Raw genomic sequence first — 20,353 nt, forward strand, 5'->3', positions numbered from 1 at the left:
ATAGCACAGAATTGGAGAAATGTACATTATGGTAGTATATTAATGCCAGTATGTTTTCTTAAATGTAGTCACACTAACTCCTCTCAATTGTTTAAATAGATCTACTCCAAACATGACTAAAGTCAAGGTTGCCTTATCTTAATATTAAATGGGACATTGCTACATTTCAGGTTATACTTTTACAGATCCTGTTATAATTGATGTGGCTTTCTGGAAGTATAGTTATTCTCTACTATTTAAAAGAAGATACAATATCACTGGGCCTTATCAGATCAAGCATTTATTTTAAAAAGCTTCTTCATTTTGTTCTCTAGAACAATAATAAAGCAGTCATTAAAAAACAAGTCTAATAATTTGAACATTGTATAGACATTTATAGTTATTGATTTACCACTTTGCATCCAGTTCAGCAGAAAATAAAAATCTGCATCTCCCTCCCAGCAATTTGCCTCTTTGCAGCTAGTTTCACTTTCAGTTCAGCAGTGGCCTCAAATCAGCTGAGGGTCAGGAAGCTGATAATGACTCGCTTGCTTGGCTTAACAGGCTCGGTTCTGTTTGCTGCAAGGAGGTAAATTGCTGGGAGGCAGAGGCCAAGGAGTAGGGTGGCTGATTGGGGCTATATTCAGTGTATAAGACACACCCACGTTTTCACCCTATTTGGTGGGGGGAAAGATGTGTCTCATGCTCCCAAAAACACAGTATGCACCCTGTATGACTGGTGCCACACAGCCAGGGTGAGAAAGCTTTGTTAGTGAACTCCAAGTTCCATCAACTCCAGCCAGCTTGTCAAGGATGGTTGAGAAAAAAAAGTCAACAATAATTGAAAACTTAGAAATCCTCTAAAATTGCCATAGAGGACAATGAGAAATCTTGAAACATGAGTGGCCAAACTATTCTCTCTGCATCATCATCTGAATGCACATACTCATATTATTTTTAACACATAGATGTGAACATCCAAAGTTACACATCTCCATATTAGCATCATGCAGGATGTCCCATGTCTGATTCAACTTGACCATTTGAACTCGGCTTCTCAGCCATGCCATAGGGCAGGGGTAGGTAAAGTTGGCTCTTCTATGACTTGTGGACTTCAACCCCCAGAATTCCTGAGCCAATCATGCTAGCTCAGGAATTCTGGGAGTTGAAGTCCACATGTCATAGAAGAGCCAACTTTGCCTACCCCTGCCATAGGGGAATGGAACGTTGAATGGGACATATTGTTTTGTACATGTATCAGAAAAAGCGTTTGGACTTAAATGATCAAATGGGTCAAACTATTTTCCAAAGCATGCAAAAGACAAGACAAGAAACAATGGATGGAAACTAACCAAGGAGAGAAGCAACCTAGGACTAAGGAAAAAATCCCTAATGGTGAGAACAATCAACCAGTGGAACAGCTTGCCTTCAGAAGTTGTGGGTGCTTTATCACTGGAGGCTGTTAAAAAAGAGACTGGACCACAATTTTTTTGAAATACCATATAGGGTCTTCTGCTTGAGCAGGGGTTTGGACTAGAAGACCTCCAATTAGCCTCTTCAAACTATGCTATTCTATGAAATTCTCTGATGACGCCTCTTGGTTAGTAAAAATCGGGATCTCTCCCTAACCTAGTTAAAACACACACAGCAAGCATGCCCCCTAGTGGTTTGCTGTCATACTAAATAATAGTCATCGTAATTAAATTATTACATATCCAAAACTAGCAATTTTCAGACTTATTATAAAAAGCAACTACCGTCAAAAATTATTAATAATCATGATGACAGTTGTTATTATGAACCTATTATGCACTTCACAAACTATTATCTTGTGTCTGTCAGAACACAAACTGGAACTCATGTGTTTAACAGTGCAAAGTGACTGCTTTTGAATATTGCTCTCCAAGATGTGCTAGCCCTGGTCTGCTTTGGAAGGCTGCAGTAGGCTGAACTACTTATTTGTTGCTATTATTTAGATGCTGCCTTTCAATGACTTTAAGTGGCTTACAACAATACATGAAAAACATCCCTAAAACCTAAAATGTTACAAATATGTAATCTTTTTTTATTTTTTTTTATTTTTTATAGATTTTTAAAAAAATATGAGACAAAACAAGACATACAACATTTAACGTGTAAAGGAGCTACTATTGCTCCGCTAGGCATAGAAGTCTTCTAATACAAAAAAGAATGACTAGTTATAATTAGATCAATACAGAAAGGTAAAAGTTGTTAATAACATATCTCTTAATATCTTTAGTATGATGTAAAATCTACATACTTCAGCATTTTCGTTGTATCTCAATCTCGATCAATGAATAAAACTAAAAACTTATCCATTAAATACCAGTATACAATATATTCAACCAAGTAAGTCTAACTTTTCTATAGTTTATTTTTGTACCATTAATAATCTTTATTAACATTCCACCAATTACGTGTATATACTTTATCCCAAGTTTTATAATACTCTGTTTCCATTTGATTATTTAACCTTCTCGTCATCATATCTAATTCTGCACATTCCATAATTTTCTTAAAAACTTCATCTTTTGGAATTTCCTTTTCTTTCCATTTTTGCACAAATACAATTCTTGCCGCTACTAATATGTGGATTATTAAATAATATATTTCTTTTTTGTATTTTGTATCAGTAATACCTAATAAGAAAAATTCTGGAGTCTTCTTAATCTCCTTATTTGTAATTTCCTTTAACCATTTTTCTATCTTATTCCAATAGATCTTAGCTTTGGGGCAAGTCCACCATGTGTGAAAGTATGTGCCAATTTCTTTTTTACACTTTCAGCAAATAGGTGAGGTGTTTGGAAACATCTTTGAAATCCTGTATGGTGGAAGATGCCATCTATAGAACATTTTAATTTGATTTTCTTTGAAGGAAATCGATTTGGTTATTTTCCAATTGTGTACCCATACCTTTTCATAATCTTTTTTTTAAATGTAGCTCCCCTAAAACTCATTCAGCAAAAGACCCATGGAAGAGTAAACTCTTCAGTTCTTTTTTAAAAAGAATAATAAAATGGTGGGAACTGACTGGCTCTCTAGGTTCAAGTTACTCCAATGTGAGGGATTGGCCCTGAAGACACATAGGTCTTAACCCATCCAAATCTCTAGGGTTGACTGCTTGCAGCATGTTCTTTAAGTCAAAAAGTGTGGGATGGGGAACCTGAGACCACCGTGGTGGCACATTGGTTAAAATGCAGTACTGCAGGCTTCTGCTGCTACCTGCCACCTTCCTGCAGTTCGATTCTCGCTGGCTCAAGGTTGACTCTGACTTCCATCCTTCTGAGGTGGGTAAAATGAGGACCCAGATTTTTGGAGAGGGCAATATGATGACTGTGTAAACCATTTAGAGGGGGCTATAAAGTACCGGGAAGTGGTATATACTGTAAGTCTAGGTGCTAAGTGCTATAATGTTCATTCGATGGAGGACCTCTCTCAATGTTTTCATGAGAATACTAACGAAGATGCCTTTGTTCTTCCTTGGCAGGTTGTGAGTAATCTAAAGATTAGAAGACAGCATGGCTCTGACCAACGCCTTCAAGGCTGTAACCAATATGCCCGGACTGATCATCTGGAGAGTTGAGGTGGGATAAATGCAGCTCTTGCAATGTCCATTTGAAGATTTCTTTCCTCTCCCAGATTCACTGTTGAAGGTTGACCATTTCGTTCCATGTTGGGCCTCTTTAGAACCTGACGTCTAGGTAACATCCTGGGTAGATTGTAAAGGTGTTTAAGTACCAATCCTATGACTGCACTTTATGGACTGGCTCATTCATCTAGAGGAAATTTGATGTGTCTGAGATTAAATCTGAGTATTAAATGTATTTTTCCTGCAACACCACCACTGTTTGATGGGTAAAGTTTATAAAAATAGTAGACTCTATAGAAGTTTAAAACCTCCACACACAAAAACCCATCTTACAAAATACTTCTGTTTTGGGTCTTTTTAAAATTGAAAGTAAAAGTTTTGGGTGCTTATGTTTTTTATTTATTTGCTTATTTGCTTATTTAAGTTTATTTAAGTTTATTTAAGTTTATTTAAGTTTATTTAAGTTTATTTAAGTTTATTTAAGTTTATTTAAGTTTATTTAAGTTTATTTAAGTTTATTTAAGTTTATTTAAGTTTATTTAAGTTTATTTAAGTTTATTTAAGTTTATTTAAGTTTATTTAAGTTTATTTAAGTTTATTTAAGTTTATTTAAATTTGTATGCCGCCCACTCTTGAATGAATCAACAATAAAATAATAAAACCAGTATCAAAAATAATTAATTTACAATAATAGTTTTTTAAAAACCCTTAAATATTATCAATACATTCATACCATATCAAGCATCCCAATCAATCATATCTAGGCCAGAATTAAGGGTGTCAATTCTTACAGCCCTCAGGCCTTCTAGCAAAGCCAGGTTTCAAGGCCTTCTGGAAAGCCAGTAGGGTGGGGGTAGTACGGACCTTGGGGGGCAGTTGGTTCCAAAGAGCAGGGGCTGACACAGAGAAGGCTCTTCCCCGTAGTCCCAACAACCGACACTGCTGAGTTGATAGATGGGACCCAGAGAAGGCCAATCCTGTGGGCTCTAATCGGTCGCTGGGAGCTTTGTGGCCTTTGAGATGGAATTAGATGGCTTTTGCAGGCCAAGGATAACAGACAATTCAGCACCTCTCTCCCCAAATTTAGAGAAGACTTGGTGAAATATTCATAGTGTAAGAACATAAATGTCAGTCACTGACCTCTTTCTCTTGTTCCCACATGGTATTTTAGGGGGAAATGTAAAATAAACACTTCAGAGTGTCTTCTGCAACCTCTGACTATCGCCATATCCAGAGAACTGACCTAATGCAGTGTGCCCATATTTGATTTTGGATTCAGAGTTTATCAATTAAGTAGTCCTTGGCTTAAGTAGTTCATTTAGTGATATTCAAAGTTACATCGGTATTGGCAAAAGTAACTTAAGACCATTGCGTCCTCCCTCTGGTCAAATGATCAAAAGTCAGATGCCTGGCAACTGACTCCTGTTTATGATGGTTGCAATGTCCTGGGGACATGACATCACCTTTTACAAACTTCTCAGAGTCATTGAGGGAGTCAGGTTCCCTTAACAACCATGTTACTAATTGAACAACTGCAGGGATTCACTTAACAAATGTGGCAAGAAAGATTGCAAAACGGGGCAAAAGAACTTTCTCACTTAGCAACAGGGATTTTGAGCTCAATTGTGGTTGTAAATTGAGGACTCCCTGTGCACTTCTGTACCAGATGGGATGATAATAGCTTTGAAGTTGCTATTCTTGTTCTATGCCGTTGCATCAAAACCTTTGCAATGTATTGAAAATTCCCCAGATGTCTATCTGGAAATACCATTCTACTTTCTGAGAGTTCCTTAAATAGATCATTAAAGTCAAAGTAAACAATAGAAATGAATGTCTGGTACACACTTAATTACAGTAGAAGGAAACTGCCCTTATTGGCTTCAGGAACGAGGGATGCTTGTAGGTTGGAGATGTTGGGCCATGGTGGCGCAGTGGTAACAATGCAGTACTGCAGGTTACTTCTGCTGACTGCTGATTGCCAGCAGTTTCGAATCTCACCAAGCTCAAGGTTGACTCAGCCTTCCATCCTTCCAAAGTGGGAAAATGAGGACCTAGATTGTTGGGGGCAATAGGCCAACACTGTACAGTGCTTGGAGAGGTCCATAAAGCACTGCAAAGCGGTATATAAGTCTAACAGCTGTTGCTATTGGGCAGAGACCCAATGGGTCAAGATCATGACTGCAGGCATGGTTTTCTTCGGGCACATCTTTTAAAGGTATGCTCTTCTTTACAGAAAATGGATCTAGTATTGGTGCCTCCCAAAACTCATGGCAACTTCTATGAAGGTGACTGCTATCTTCTCCTTTCAGTAAGTAACCTGAAAGTTGGCTATCATTTATTTCTGTATAATGTAACATTATTGTTGTTGTTGTTGTTGTTGTTGTTATTATTATTATTATTATTATTATTATTATTATTATTATTATTATGTTAAACCTGCCCAAAAGACTACATTGGCTGCCGATCAGTTTCCGGTCACAATTCAAAGTGTTGGTCATGACCTTTAAAGCCCTACATGGCAGTGGACCAGAATACCTCCAGAACCGCCTTCTACCGCACGAATCCCAGCGGCCGATAAGGTCCCACAGAGTTGGCCTTCTCCGGGTCCCGTCGACCAAACAATGTCATTTGGTGGGCCCCAGGGGAAGACCCTTCTCTGTGGCGGCCCCAGCCCTCTGGAATCAACTCCCCCCAGAGATTAGAACAGCCCCCTACCCTCCTTGTCTTTTGCAAATTACTTAAGACCCAACTATATCGCCAGGCATGGGGGAACTAAGACATCATCCCCCAGGCTTTTATATTTATGTTTGGTATGTATGTGCTGTATGGTTTTAATTGCTGGGGTTTTATATATGTTTTTTTAATATTGGATTTGTTTTACTGCTATATTGTTTTATTATTGTTGTGAGCTGCCCCGAGTCTTCGGAGAGGGGCGGCATACAAGTCCAATAAATTATTATTATTATTATTATTATTATTATTATTATTATTATTATTATTATTATTATTATTACATAGGCCAAACACTACATATGATGGTGTCATAGGACAAAGAACAGCACTATGTAACTCCAGGAAAAAGACCAATGATCCAATCCCAGAACTGATTGTTAGGACAGGCAGCGAAGAGCCCAGCAAAAGAAGGACTTTACTCTCTGTACTAATTTTCTTCAACCTTTAGAGAAGGTTTTTCTTAACGTAAAAGTGTGTAGATTCAATGCCCAACTGACTGGGGAATTCTGGGAGCTGAAGGCCTTACATCTTCAAGGTGTCCAGGTTGAAAAACATGCTTTAAAACCTGGACTTTGAACTTCAGATTATCTGCAAATCAAATTGTGCTGTTAAGTTGTCTAGCGGTAATGTTGATGTACCTTTAGGATTTTAAAAAAATATATTTTTGAGGCTTTGGGTACAAACTCACTGGAATACTAAGATGGAAGCATCCCAGAAACTCAGTGAAATCCCTTCTGTAATTTTCTGAAGAAACATAAAAGGTAAGGCTTAATCCAGCTGTTTACAGTCCCCAAGTATTCAGCTTTGATTTATGTGCCCCATAACCTTTATCGTATCCACAGACCCGTCAGCTGGGCAGCATCGTTTCCTATGATGTTCACTACTGGATTGGAAGCTGCTCCTCGCGAGATGAACAGGGCTCTGCTGCCATTTATACCATCCAGCTGGATGACTACCTCGGGGGAGTCCCGGTGCAGCACCGGGAGGTGCAAGGCTATGAATCTGAGATCTTCAAGGGTTATTTTAAGAAAGGGGTCATGTGAGTATGCCTGATCTTTGCCGAAAGGCTGAAAAGATCATTTGAGAAGAAGACCTTGAGGGTGGGTGGGTAGGCTTTCCTTAGTGGTGAATATGATGTGTGCCTCTTTGATGGCTGGGGAATAGAATAGAATATAGAATGGAATGGAATGGAATGAGCCAGGGTGGCGCAGCGGGTAGAGTGCAGTACTGCAGGCCACTAAAGCTGACTGCTAGATCTGCAGGTCAGCGGTTCAAATCTCATCACCAGCTCAAGGTTGACTCAGCCTTCCATCCTTCTGAGGTGGGTAAAATGAGGACCCGGATTGTGGGGGCAATATGCTGGCTCTGTTAAAAAAAGTGCTGTTGTTAACATGCTGTAAGCCGCCCTGAGTCTAAGGAGAAGGGCAGCATAAAAAATTGAATAAATAATAAAATAAATAACAATGGAATGGCATAGAATAGAATATACTCGCAACAGAATACCTTATTCCACCAGATTTGAAATCTTGGGCTTAGGCAACTTAAAAGTAGGCCACCTTTGAATTGATCTACAATGTCCTACCTGTCAATGGCTACTTCAGCTTCAACCGCAACATTACAACCGAACAACACACAATAAATACAAACTTAATGTAAACCACTCCAATCTCGACTGCAGCAACAGTGTGGTCAATGCTTCCCTAAACCCAGGGGTGGGCTACTGCCCAGACAGGGGGGAACGCAGTGGGGTAGCGAAAATGGAGCTCCACCCCAGAGCACCCAATATGCACTGAAAGATGTTGAAAGAAAATGTAGGGCATCCTGCATAAGCCACGCCAACAGTGTGATAGTAAAAAAATTGGTAGCCCTTCACTGCCTAAACCCCAAAAACATTAACCTTAGACTGTCTGCTGTCGACCACACCCCATTCCTAAGAGATCTGTAAAGGGTGTGCATAAGCACATCAGCATGCCGACCGTCCCTCTCCTACTGTCCTGTTGTCCTCATTTATCTGTATTTACTTTGTTTATGTCTGTGTTTATATCCATACCTGCTATCTTGTACTTGTTCGACAAACAAATAAACTAAAATAAACTAAAATAAACTAAAATAAACTAAAATAAAATATAAAATAAAATAAAATAAAATAAATTAAAATAAATAAAATAAATAAAATAAAATAAATAAAATAAATAAAATAAATAAAATAAATAAAATAAATAAAATAAATAAAATAAATAAAATAAATAAAATAAATAAAATAAATAAAATAAATAAAATAAATAAAATAAATAAAATAAATAAAATAAATAAATAAAATAAAATAAAATAAAATAAAATAAAATAAAATAAAATAAAATAAAATAAAATAAAATAAAATAAAATAAATTAAAATAAATAAAATAAAATAAATAAAATAAATAAAATAAATAAAATAAAATAAAATAAAATAAAATAAAATAAAATAAAATAAAATAAAATAAAATAAAATAAAATAAAATAAAATAAAATAAAATAAAATAAAATAAAATAAAATAAAATAAAATAAAATAAAATAAAATAAAATAAAATAAAATAAAATAAAATAAAATAAAATAAATAGATGAGGATAGTCATGCCACAGTAGGTGCAACCAACAGACTTTCCCACTGTGGATTTAAAACATTCTCCACCCATCCTTGACAGTAATTGACAGAGAACTATACTGGTGAGAATGAGTTGTCCCTGTTCCTGATCTCTAGCCTATCTCCACTTTCTCTGTTCCCAGTCACTGCGATCCCCTGAATTCCCCTGAAACATTAGCTACAAAGCCTCTCTCTCTCACACACATGCACACAGGTGGTATGAGTTGTATACATTTCCAAGGGTCAACTTTAGCACCAAATCAAAATTAATATTCTTAATCCTCAGGAAGTGTTATCCAGCTTGCCTGGCTATCATATCTTTTTCCCCTTTTCCTCTAACTTGGAACAGCTACATGAAAGGAGGCCGGGCATCTGGCTTCAACCATACAGAGACCAATGTCTACTCTGTCAAGCGGCTTCTACATGTCAAAGGAAAAAGGAACGTTATGGCCAGAGAGGTGAGTTTGAGCCCCAACCATGGTTTGGCTGTTGCATTTCACATAAGCCACGCTGATTGACGGCATCCCTTGATCGTTCCCTGTCTGTTCTTGTATTCTCCTCATCTGCAGGTGGAGATAAGCTGGAATAGCTTTAACCTTGGTGATGTATTCCTCCTAGATCTGGGTAAAATCATTGTCCAGTGGAATGGTCCAGAAAGCAACAAGCAGGAGCGGCTGAAGGTATTGTTGACCAAAAGGGTAGCAGGGTTGCTTGGATTATGTCTTCTCAGCTCCATCTGATGATGCACAGGAGTTTTGCAAAACTTTCTCTTTGTTCACATCTATAGAGATTCTCAGTCATCCAGGTCATGGTTGCCCCAAAAGTGCTTTTTCAAGGGGCAACTGGACTTTCTGTTTTTTTCTTAGTAGATGTTTCACTTGTAATTCAAGAAGCTGAACTGAAGAAGTTTCTTGGATGAGAAGTGAAATGTCTTCAAAGAAAAAACAGAAAGTCGAGTTGCCTCTTGAAAAAGCACCTGGGTTTCTCATTGTTCCTGTTGTCCTTGAGTCAGGCATGTCCCTTCTTAAAGCCATGGGGTGGGGAAGAAAACAATAGCCAAAAACTCTTCGTTTAGGGAAAAGAAAAATTGTAAGACATATGGAAGGCAAACAGCCTTTTGTTATATTTGTTTCAATATCATCATGAATGTAAGTTTTATAGAACTATAGTAGTACCTCTACCTAAGAATGCCTCTACTTATGAATTTTTCTAGATAAGAACCGGGTATTTAAGATTTTTTTGCCTCTTCTCAAGAATTATTTTCCACTTACAAGCCTGAGCCTCCGGAACTGTAACCAGAAAAGGCAGGGAGAAGCCTCCATGAGGCCTCTCTATGAATGTCCTGGGAGGAAATAGGGGCGGAAAAGGCGGGGAGTAGCCTCTGTGGGGCCTCTCTAGGAATCTCCTGGGAGGAAACAGGGCCTCCACCGTCCCTGTGGTTTCCCCAAGGCCAACTCTGTGGGACCTAATCGGTTGCTGGGATTCGTGCGGCAGAAGGCGGTCCCGGAGATATTCTGGTCCGATGCCATGAAGGGCTTTATAGGTTATAACCAACACTTTGAATTGTGACCAGAAACTAATCGGCAACCAATGCAGACTGCGGAGTGTTGGTATATCATGGGCATATCTGGGAAAGTCCATGATTGCTCTCGCAGCTGCATTTTGCACGATCTGAAGTTTCCGAACACTCTTCAAAGGTAGCCCCATGTAGAGAACGTTACAGTAGTCAAATCTCGAGGTGATGAGGGCATGAGTGACTGTGAGCAGTAACTCCTGGTCCAGGTAGGGTTGCAACTGGTGCACCAGGCAAACCTGGGCAAACGCCCCCCTCGCCACAGCCGAAAGATGGTTCTCTAATGTTAGCTGTGGATCGAGGAGGACACTCAAATTGCGGACCCTCTCTGAGAGGGTCAGTAATCCCCCCCCAGGTTAATCGATGGATAGATGGAATTGTCCTTGGGAGGCAAAACCCACAGCCACTCCGTCTTATCAGGGTTGAGTCTGTTGACACCCATCCAGACCCTAACAGCCTCCAGGCACCGGCACATCACTTCCACAGCTTCATTGACTGGACATGGGGTGGAGATGTACAGCGGGGTATCATCAGCATACTGATGATACCTCACCCCATGCCCCTGGATGATCTTGCCCAGCAGTTTCATGTAGATATTAAATAGCAGGGGGGAGAGGACTGGCCCTGGAGGCATCCCACAAGGGAGAGACCTAGAGGTCGACCTCTGACACCCCCACTAACACGGACTGCGACTGACTGGAGAGGTAGGATGAGAACCACTGAAGAGCAGTGCCTCCCACTCCCAACCCCTTCAGCCGGCGCAGAAGGATACCATGGTCGATGGTATCGAAAGCTGCTGAGAGGTCAAGAAGCACCAGGACAGAGGATAAACCCACCCTGGGCCTGCCAGAGATCATCCATCAACACCACCAAAGCAGTTTCCATGCTGTAGCCGGGCCTGAAACCTGACTGTCGAGGGCCTAGATAACCGGCTTCTTCAAAGGACCGCTGGAGCTGGAGCACCACCACCTTCTCGACAACCTTCCCCATAAAGGGAAGGTTGGAGACTGGACGATAGTTGTTGAGAATGGCTGGGTCCAGGGAAGGCTTCTTGAGGAGGGGGCGCACAAGTGCCTCCTTGTAGGGAGCCAGGAAGGATATTCATATTCCCTCTCATAATAATAATAAATTTATTGTCATTGTCAAAACAACGAATTGTCATTGGCAACGAAAGTCGTGTGACACCCAGAGACCAGTCCCACCATACATAAAATTTAAAAATAGAATAAAAAATAGAATAAAATGTCCCACCCACTACAAATTCCCCACCCTGAACCACTCAACCATCTACATGACAAATCGAGTAATATTGTTCGACAGTTCACTGATGGTGACCCTTTAGTTCGTTTTTAAGTGCGAGTATAGCTCTGGGATAAAAACTATTCAGGAAACGTGTGGTCCGAGTTCTAGTTGTTCTGTATCTTCTGCCAGAAGGCAACAGTTCAAAGAGATTGTAAGCAGGATTAGAAGAGTCTTTGAGAATGGTATGCACCTTCCAAGAACAGCGGTCTTCCTTTAGCCATATTTATACTTTTAAACCATTTGCAAAATGTTTTAATTCTTGGTTTTGCTGTAGAGTCATTTGGGTGAGATGAATAGCGCTATAACTTTTGACAAGTAATAAATAAATTTCCTAACGCAGCACATAACAGAATTCAACGCTACTCAGGATCAGCTGAACGGAGCTAGTCTGGCCAATAGTCCAATTTCATATGAGGGGGCTTCCCATGTTCTTTTGGTCTTTCTTAGGCTATGCTTCTTGCCCAAGATATCCGCGATAGAGAACGTGGAGGCCGTGCTGAAATTGGAGTCATAGAGGGTGACGATGAAGAAGCCAGTTCAGATCTGATGAAAGTGTTGGAGACTGAGCTGGGAGAAAGGGCCCAAGAAATCGAACCTGCCATTTCTGATGAGATGGTGGACCAACAGCAGAATCACAACCTCTTCCTCTATTGGTGTGTTGAACATTTTTACTTGTGACCAAGACTTGACCATAGTTGTTATTGATGCAGCAATTGCACAACTGGGATGGATTGTGAATGTTGATGAAACTTCTATAGAAAAGATGTTATAGACCAGGGCTCTACAACCTTAGCAACTTTAAAACTTGTGGACTTCAATTCCCAGAGTTCCTCATCCAGCAAAGCAGGCTGTAGAACTCAGGAAGTTGAATTCCGCAAGTCTTAAAGTTGCCAAGGTTGGAGAGCCCTGTTTTAGACAACCTAGGTGGGTCTGGATTGGAAGAAAGCAAAAACTGCCCACATCAGCTTTCAGCAACACTTTGAAAGGGAAAAGAAATGTGAGATTTTGGGGAAACTGGAGAATCATGCATCAAAGCTTATAGAATTGAAACTTGACCTTTAAAAAATATGATTTCTGTAATTGTCAAAAGTCCTGTATACTCTACCTGGCTCAGTTGTTTCAGGTACTAATTTTCACAGTTTGAGTCACAAATGTACTTCCGTGGACCACATCATACTTAAGTGGTTAGTAGAAGGGATATGCATAAGTGCACTAACACTCTTATCATCCCTCTCACTGTATTTTTATTATTTTATTCTTGTTCTCATTCCAATTAATTAATTAATTAATTAAATAAATAAATAAATAAATAAATAAATAAATAAATAAATAAATAAATAAATAAATAAATAAATAAATAAATAAATAAATAAATAAATAAATAAATAAATAAATAAATAAATTTGGTGTGTCAAAGCAAGGAAAGTGGCGGACTGGAATAGATGACAACTGTATGTGAAGCTAACATGCCGGGCAATGGTAAAGTCAGAATAATGTCAGCCAGGCAAGAAAAGCTGGAATAAATATGTCAATTTTGATAAAATAAATCTTATCGGTCCAAATTTGTAGGTCTGTGAATGGTTTCAAAATCCAAACCAAAATTATCACGGAAGCTACTGTAGTTATCTTTGAAACTATCTCTGAAGTTTATTGGAACTTCTTCACTGATGCTACTTACTTGATAGGTTGCTATTTTTCTAGATTTTTTTTTCTTTTAAACAAGATAGTAACTTAACACCCATTTCTGCTGTAGGCCACAGTTATTTACTTGCTGATAGTGATGGGCGAACCCAACGATGTTCGGGTTCGGCAAGTTCGGACGAACTTTATGCAAAATTCGGCCGAACCCAAACTGAACCCGAACTCGAACCTGAACGGGGAATCCCTCCCATGAAGAGATTCCGGGGGCGTCACCGGCAGGTTGCTAAGGACACCAAGGTGATCACTTCCTGGATTCCATGGAATCTTTTCGTGGGAGGGATTCCCCAGCTCCTTCAAAGGGAGGTCTTCACGTAAAAATAAACATTGTTATTTTTACAAAAAAGGATGCCGCAGCGGTGCTGCAAGCAAAGGGCGGTCCTTAAATGTAAAAATAAACATTGTTATTTTTACATGAAGACCTCCCTTTGAAGGAATCCAGGAAGTGATCACCTTGGTGTCCTTAGCAACCTGCCGGTGACGTCAAAGCTCTGAACGCCGAACGCAACCCCGAACTTTGCCCGAAGTTTCAAAAAATTTCGTGTTCGTGTTCGGCATACCGAACACCGCAAAATTCGGTACGGACCTGAATTGTGCGAATTCGGTTCGCCCATCACTACTTGCTGAACATTCAGAAATCATTCTACTTTGCCATACTGTAATTAATACAATCAGAAACTAAATTCCAAGATATTAAAATGGAGGAGGAACAGCTAATGAATCATACAACTGAATGATGGCCTCTCTGGATGGATTCACACATGCTTATGCATCAGTTATTTATAGTAACTTGGGTGGTCCCTGCTTTAGAGATGAAATGGTAATTGTCTCTATTGAAATATGTCAGAATGGGAAGTACTGATATAAGTATTTAATTTGTGAAGGTTAATTTACACTTAATCAATCAATTAATTAACATTTACTTGTATGGCCTCATGCTCATACGTCATACTGGATACTCTGGGAAGAATTAATCGAGTCTGTAAGAAACTCTAATAGTTCAGGAATTCTGCCATTTCAAACTAACCAAACACACTTGTCTTCTTTTCTAGCGTTACAGACTCTGGAGGAGAAATAGAAATTACAGAAGAAGCCAAACGCCCTCTCAGGCAGGAATTATTAAACCACGATGTAAGTTTAAGATTGGCATGGCATAAATGGCGATAAACTAGGCTTCTTAGCTCTAATACAGGGGTGTGAAACTCCATTTCATTGAGGGCTGCATCAGGGCTGTGGTTGACCTCAGAGGGCTGGGTTGGTTGCTGCCAGGGTGGGTGTGGCCTGCTTGACATTATTCATGTTGGGTGGCCCTGTGGTGGCCTGAGCACTCTGCCAGAGAAAACGGACTCCCGAGCAACAGCCTCCTGCAATCCTTTGCCAGAGAAAACGTGACCCTCCCAAGCTCCGTTTTCACTGGCAGAGACACTGTGGGCCGATACTTCTTTGTTTTCAGCTTGGCCCTTATGTCCAGATCTAAGCACCCCATGGGACAGATCTGGCCCCTGGGCCTTAAGTTTGATGCCCCTGGTCTAATACATGAACAAAGTACAGTGGTACCTCTACTTACGAACTTAATTCATTCCATGAAAAGTTGGTAAGAAGAAGCAATTTTTCCCATAAGAATAGTGAAGGGCTACAAAAATTTTTTACTACCACACTGTGGCCGTGGCTTACTTTCTGGGTGGGACTTGCCAGCCATGTGACCAGGTGGGTGTGGCTTGATGATCATGTGACTGGCGGTAGCTTAAAGGTCATGTGACTGGCGGTAGCTTAAAGGTCATGTGACTGGCGGTAGCTTAAAGGTCATGTGACTGGGCAACATGACGTCACTCACATCAAGGGTTAGGATTAGGGTGCCTGGCCTATCCTCAACTCAAAGAGATACAATTTCCTCTCTATTTACTATTACTGAGCATCCAAAATATACTATTTAATTCTATGTATATATGCCATATATGTACATACATATTACACACAGGCACACACAAATATACATTATCTACTGTATAAACTCTATGTGTATGTACACATACACATGCACGCACAGCTCTTCTAAAATTATACACATTCAACCTCATTGAGTAAAATAGGAAAAACATACCCAGAGCCCAGAAGGGAGGAAAAATAAAAAAATAAAAATTTTGTTGCTGGTACTGTGTACCTGACCAAAATTTTGCTACCAGTACTGCGTACCTGACCGTACCTGTAGGAGCCCATCACTGCATAAGAATCAATGTAAAAGCAAATAATGTGTGCGATTGGGGAAACCACAGGAGAGTGGAGGCCCTGTTTCCTCCCAGGAGATTCCTAGAGAGGCCCCACGGAGACTTCTCCCCGCCTTTTCTGGCCCTGTTTCCTCTCAGGAGATTCCTAGAGAGGCCCCACAAAGGCTTCTCCCCGCCTTTTACGGTTACAGTTTCAGAGGCTTGGGTTTGTAAGTGGAAAATAGTTCTTGAGAAGAGGCAAAAAAAATCTTGAACACCTGGTTCTTATCTAAAAAAGTTCATAAGTAGAGGCGTCCTTAGGTAGAGGTACCACTGTAGCTTGTTGGATTATTACACAAAGTGGATTGAAGCCCTACATTCTTTTGTTGATGGTGTTTTCCTATAAATATTAAACTAAAATCCAAACATATGGCAAACATATGAGGGCACAAGATTTTGGAGAGATAAGTTTGTATTTGTTGTGGTCAATTTAATCAGTTTAATCGGTTTAGTCAGAAAGCCCTATTTTCTGCCAAATACCGTGTTTCCCCGAAAGTAAGACAGTGTCTTACTTTCTTTTTATCCCCAAAAGCCCCACTATGTCTTACTTTCGGGGTATGTCTTATATTGTTAAAGGGGCACTGACAGCTAAAAAAACTGTGTAAAATGTGTTTTTTTAGTGTATATGCATTTTACCTTCTGTGACGGGCGGGGGGGGGGGAGGTTTCTTTGGAGTAGGGACGTGCCCGAGTAAATTTGCAGAGGCGGCAGTGACAAGTGCAGGGGACGGCGCGGTGACGTATGGAGAGGGGGACGGCGCAGGCGTGGGCAGGAGGCGGCGCTCATTTGGATCAGACGGAGGCGGCAGATGCGGTGACGTATGGAGGGGGGGACGTGGGCAGGAGGCGGCGCGCAGCTAGATGAGAGGGAGGCGGCAATACCCCCGTGTTTCCCCGAAAGTAAGACATATGTCTTACTTTCGGGGTACGGCTTATATTAGCCGACCCCCCTGAAACCCCCGATACGTCTTACAATCAGGGGTGTCTTACTATCGGGGAAACAGGGTAGTACCCTTGAACACTAATAACATAGCTTACATTTGCACAATTGGCTAGGCTAAAATGTGATTGGCTGAGTTTGAATATAGCTGGGGATATGGGAACGTTACAAGTGGAAATTTCTCTCCACTTGTATGTCAGTTGCTGATCCCTACAATAAACTTGACCTTATCCTGCTACCACACAAAACATATCAAATATTTTTGCTCACTGTCCAACTTAGGGTTGGTGTTAGACAGGGGCCTTAGTTTTGTAGCGGACACCTATTTTGCTCATGAGGGATTTGGGCTTCAGCCATTGCTGAAGAGGGATTTTATTTTTATTTATTTTTATTTATTCATTTGTCCAATACACAAATACATAGGAAGAAAACTAGACATGTAGTAATATGTATAAGGGTAAAGTGACCTTAGAGAAGAGGATATATGAAAGAAAGAAAATATTTATGATAAGTGAGAGAAAGAAAAGACAATTGGACAGGGGACGAAAGGCACACCAGTGCACTTATGTACGCCCCTTACTGGCCTCTTAGGAACCTGGAGAGGTCAATCGTGGACAGTCTAAGGGAGAAATGTTGGGGATTAGAGGCTGACACAATTGAGTCCGGTAATGAGTTCCACCCTTTGATAACTCGATTGTTGAAATCATATTTTTTACAGTCAAGTTTGGAGCGGTTCGTATTAAGTTTGAATCTGTTGCGTGCTCTTGTGTTGTTGCGGTTGAAGCTGAAGTAGTCATTGACCGGTATGACGTTGCAGCATATGATCTTGTGGGCAATACTCAAATCATGTTTTAGGCGCCGTAGTTCTAGGCTTTCTAGGCCCAGGATTGTTAGTCTATTTTCGTAGGATATTCTGTTTCGAGTGGAGGAGTGAAGGGCTCTTCTGGTGAAATATCTTTAGACATTTTCAAGGGTGTTGATATCTGAGATGTGGTATGGGTTCCAGATTTCTGGTAAGACTAAGACTCCTGCCTTAAAACCTTGGAGAATTGAGCCAGGTGGATGAATGGCCCTAGGTGAGGCATGTTTCTAAAGTTTTTTGCCAGGAGTGTGGGCAGGGAATTAGGATTCTTAATTTTTATCAATTTTCCAATTGTTGTAAAACAAATTCAGCAGCTCATAAAAGCCAGTTTTGCACTGATTTGAACTTATTTTTATTTTTGCAATAAGTGATTTATACTATTTATACTATACTCGTATTTATCTCCTTTGGGTTTTAGGATTGCTACATTCTGGATCACAGCGGGATGAAAATCTATGTCTGGAAGGGGAAAAAAGCCACTAAGCTGGAGAAACAAACAGCCATGTCGAAAGCCCTGGTATGGTAGAGTAGTTCATTTCAATTCAAATGGCCACTTCCCAATTCTTTCTCTAGATTTTAAATAAGATTTCTTAATGTGGTACTTTAAAAAGTAACGCTTACATGCTCCAGTTGCTAGTGGTATGAAATATTTTTTTAAAAAAATTGTAGCACACTTGTGTGTTTGCTTTTTAAAGATCAGTGTTAATTTGCATCAGGCTCTAGTCTAATAGAAGAACCCAAACCTTTGCAGATTGTGCACATACAGTACAGGTAATCACTAGACAGAGCAGGATCTTCAGCAGTCCTGTTGTACACATGAACTACTACTGCCGGAGGGGGGGGGGGCTCTGAATCAGCCCTTAAGGCAGTAGAGTGAGAAACTTACATAGCTTTGTTACCATCTTGTAGTTGTCTGCAGCCCAGTTGCTTTTGAAGTTGTTTTTGCAGCCCACATATGATTATATATCTAAGAAAAATTGTTGGAGAGAAAAGGCAACTACTGTATATACCAGTATATCTACCATACATTTTCTTTTAGAGGTCTGCATTGTTATACAAAGAGCAGAAAAGAAGTAAAAAATAGTAAACCAAAAAATGCAGCATGTGGAAAATGTTAATAATAAAAAACAAAAAATAAAAAGTATATGTTGTGTGTCTGTCTGTCTCTGCTCTGTGTCTCTCTATGTTTGTTTCTGTCTGTCTGTCTGTCCGTCCGTCCCTACCTACCTACCTACCTACCTACCTACCTACCTATCTCTATCTATAAATCTATGTATCATCTATCCGTCTGTCTGTCTGTCTGTCTGTCTGTCTGTCTGTCTGTCTGTCTGTCTGTCTGTCTGTCTATCTATCTATCTATCTCATCATCTATCTAGATGTAAATGTAGATGTAGATCAGTAGTAGGTTCTAAAACCTTTTACTACCGGTGATAACAATTAGGGTGTAAAGAGAGTTGTTATGCTCTTTATGTTAAATAGGGTGAATGGAAGAGGCAGACAGAAGTGGCTTCAAACAACAGCTCTTTATTTGGCAACTACTGTATTTACAACCCAGCAAATCCTCTGTCTGACACCCGGCCCTTTTATAGGGAGCTGCCAGACAGTCTAGCCCAGTGATGGCAAATCGTTTTTGGCTCGGGTGCCAACAGGGTGCATGCATGTGCGATAGCGCACAAGCCCACACACTAATACAATGCCCTCCCCTGCACATGTGTACAACGCCCCCTTGCGAATGCACATAGGCCTCACTGAAGCCTCTGGACTTCCAGTAGGCCCATTGGGCTGTTTTTCACTCTCCCTATGATTCAGAAAAGCCTCCTGAAGCCTGGGGAGAGTGAAAACGGCCAAAAAGAAGGCCAAAAATCAGCTGGCCAGCCATGCATGTGCACTGGAACTGACATAGGGCAATGCCTTGTGGGCCCTCAGATATGGCTCCACATGTCACCTGTGGCATGAATGCTATAAGTTCGCCATCACTGGTCTAGCCAATCAGCAGTCAGTATTTTCCTTCCAAAATGGAGGACCTGCCTGAAGCCTATGTGCTTCAGTCTGAGAATGTAGCACTTTGTCTTGTTCCTATAGGAATTTATTCGGAAGAAAGGCTATCCCTCTAACACCAATGTGGAGACTGTACATGATGGAGCAGAATCTGGCATGTTCAAGCAGCTATTTCAAAACTGGACAGTCCAGGAACAGACTGTAGGGCTAGGAATAACCCACAACGTGGGAAGAATCGGTAAGGAGTATGTATGTATGTATGTATGTATGTATGTATGTATGTATGTATGTATGTATGTATGTATGTATTATTTGTTTGTTTGTTTGTTTGTTTGTTTATTTATTTATTTATTTATTCTATGCCCACTCCACCCCCACCCCCATCGTCCAAACCAGCTTGTAACCAGAATCCCAGGGCTACAAAAATTTAAGTGGCCATTAGATGGCGCCAAAGAACTAGGGTGCTCTCTGGGGTTTTTTGCTGCTATTTAGTGGTCAACTCAAATAAGAGAGAGCCAATTTGGTATACAGTACTAGTTAGGTGTTGGGCTCAATGGTCATAAAAGCAGGCTAGGTGACTTTGCAGCTTAACCTACTTCACAGGGCTGATGTGGAGAAAATAGGAGGACGAAACATTATATGTTCATTATATTATATGAGCACATTGTATGAGAATATTATATTCAGAGGACCAGGGTGACATTACAACAGTGTTCCAATACTTGAGAGGCTACCACAGAGAGGAGGGGGTCAAACTATTTCCCAAGGCAC

General features: G+C 40.2%; 1 protein-coding gene across 1 annotated transcript in view; it reads left to right on the forward strand.

Annotated features, from left to right (window-relative positions):
- Positions 1-20,353, forward strand: part of AVIL (advillin) — a 67,042-nt gene that overhangs the window by 11,559 nt on the left and 35,130 nt on the right. Inside the window, exons 2-10 of the mRNA XM_070740726.1 lie at positions 3,488-3,584; positions 5,823-5,897; positions 7,165-7,361; positions 9,296-9,404; positions 9,516-9,626; positions 12,269-12,474; positions 14,572-14,650; positions 18,003-18,101; positions 19,667-19,820. Of these exons, the coding sequence (XP_070596827.1) occupies positions 3,519-3,584; positions 5,823-5,897; positions 7,165-7,361; positions 9,296-9,404; positions 9,516-9,626; positions 12,269-12,474; positions 14,572-14,650; positions 18,003-18,101; positions 19,667-19,820 (1,096 nt within the window). The 5' untranslated portion in view covers positions 3,488-3,518. The remainder of the gene's footprint in view (positions 1-3,487; positions 3,585-5,822; positions 5,898-7,164; positions 7,362-9,295; positions 9,405-9,515; positions 9,627-12,268; positions 12,475-14,571; positions 14,651-18,002; positions 18,102-19,666; positions 19,821-20,353) is intronic.

This window comes from Erythrolamprus reginae, chromosome 2 (assembly GCF_031021105.1).
Source record: "Erythrolamprus reginae isolate rEryReg1 chromosome 2, rEryReg1.hap1, whole genome shotgun sequence".
In the NCBI taxonomy this organism is placed as follows: Eukaryota; Metazoa; Chordata; class Lepidosauria; order Squamata; family Dipsadidae; genus Erythrolamprus; species Erythrolamprus reginae.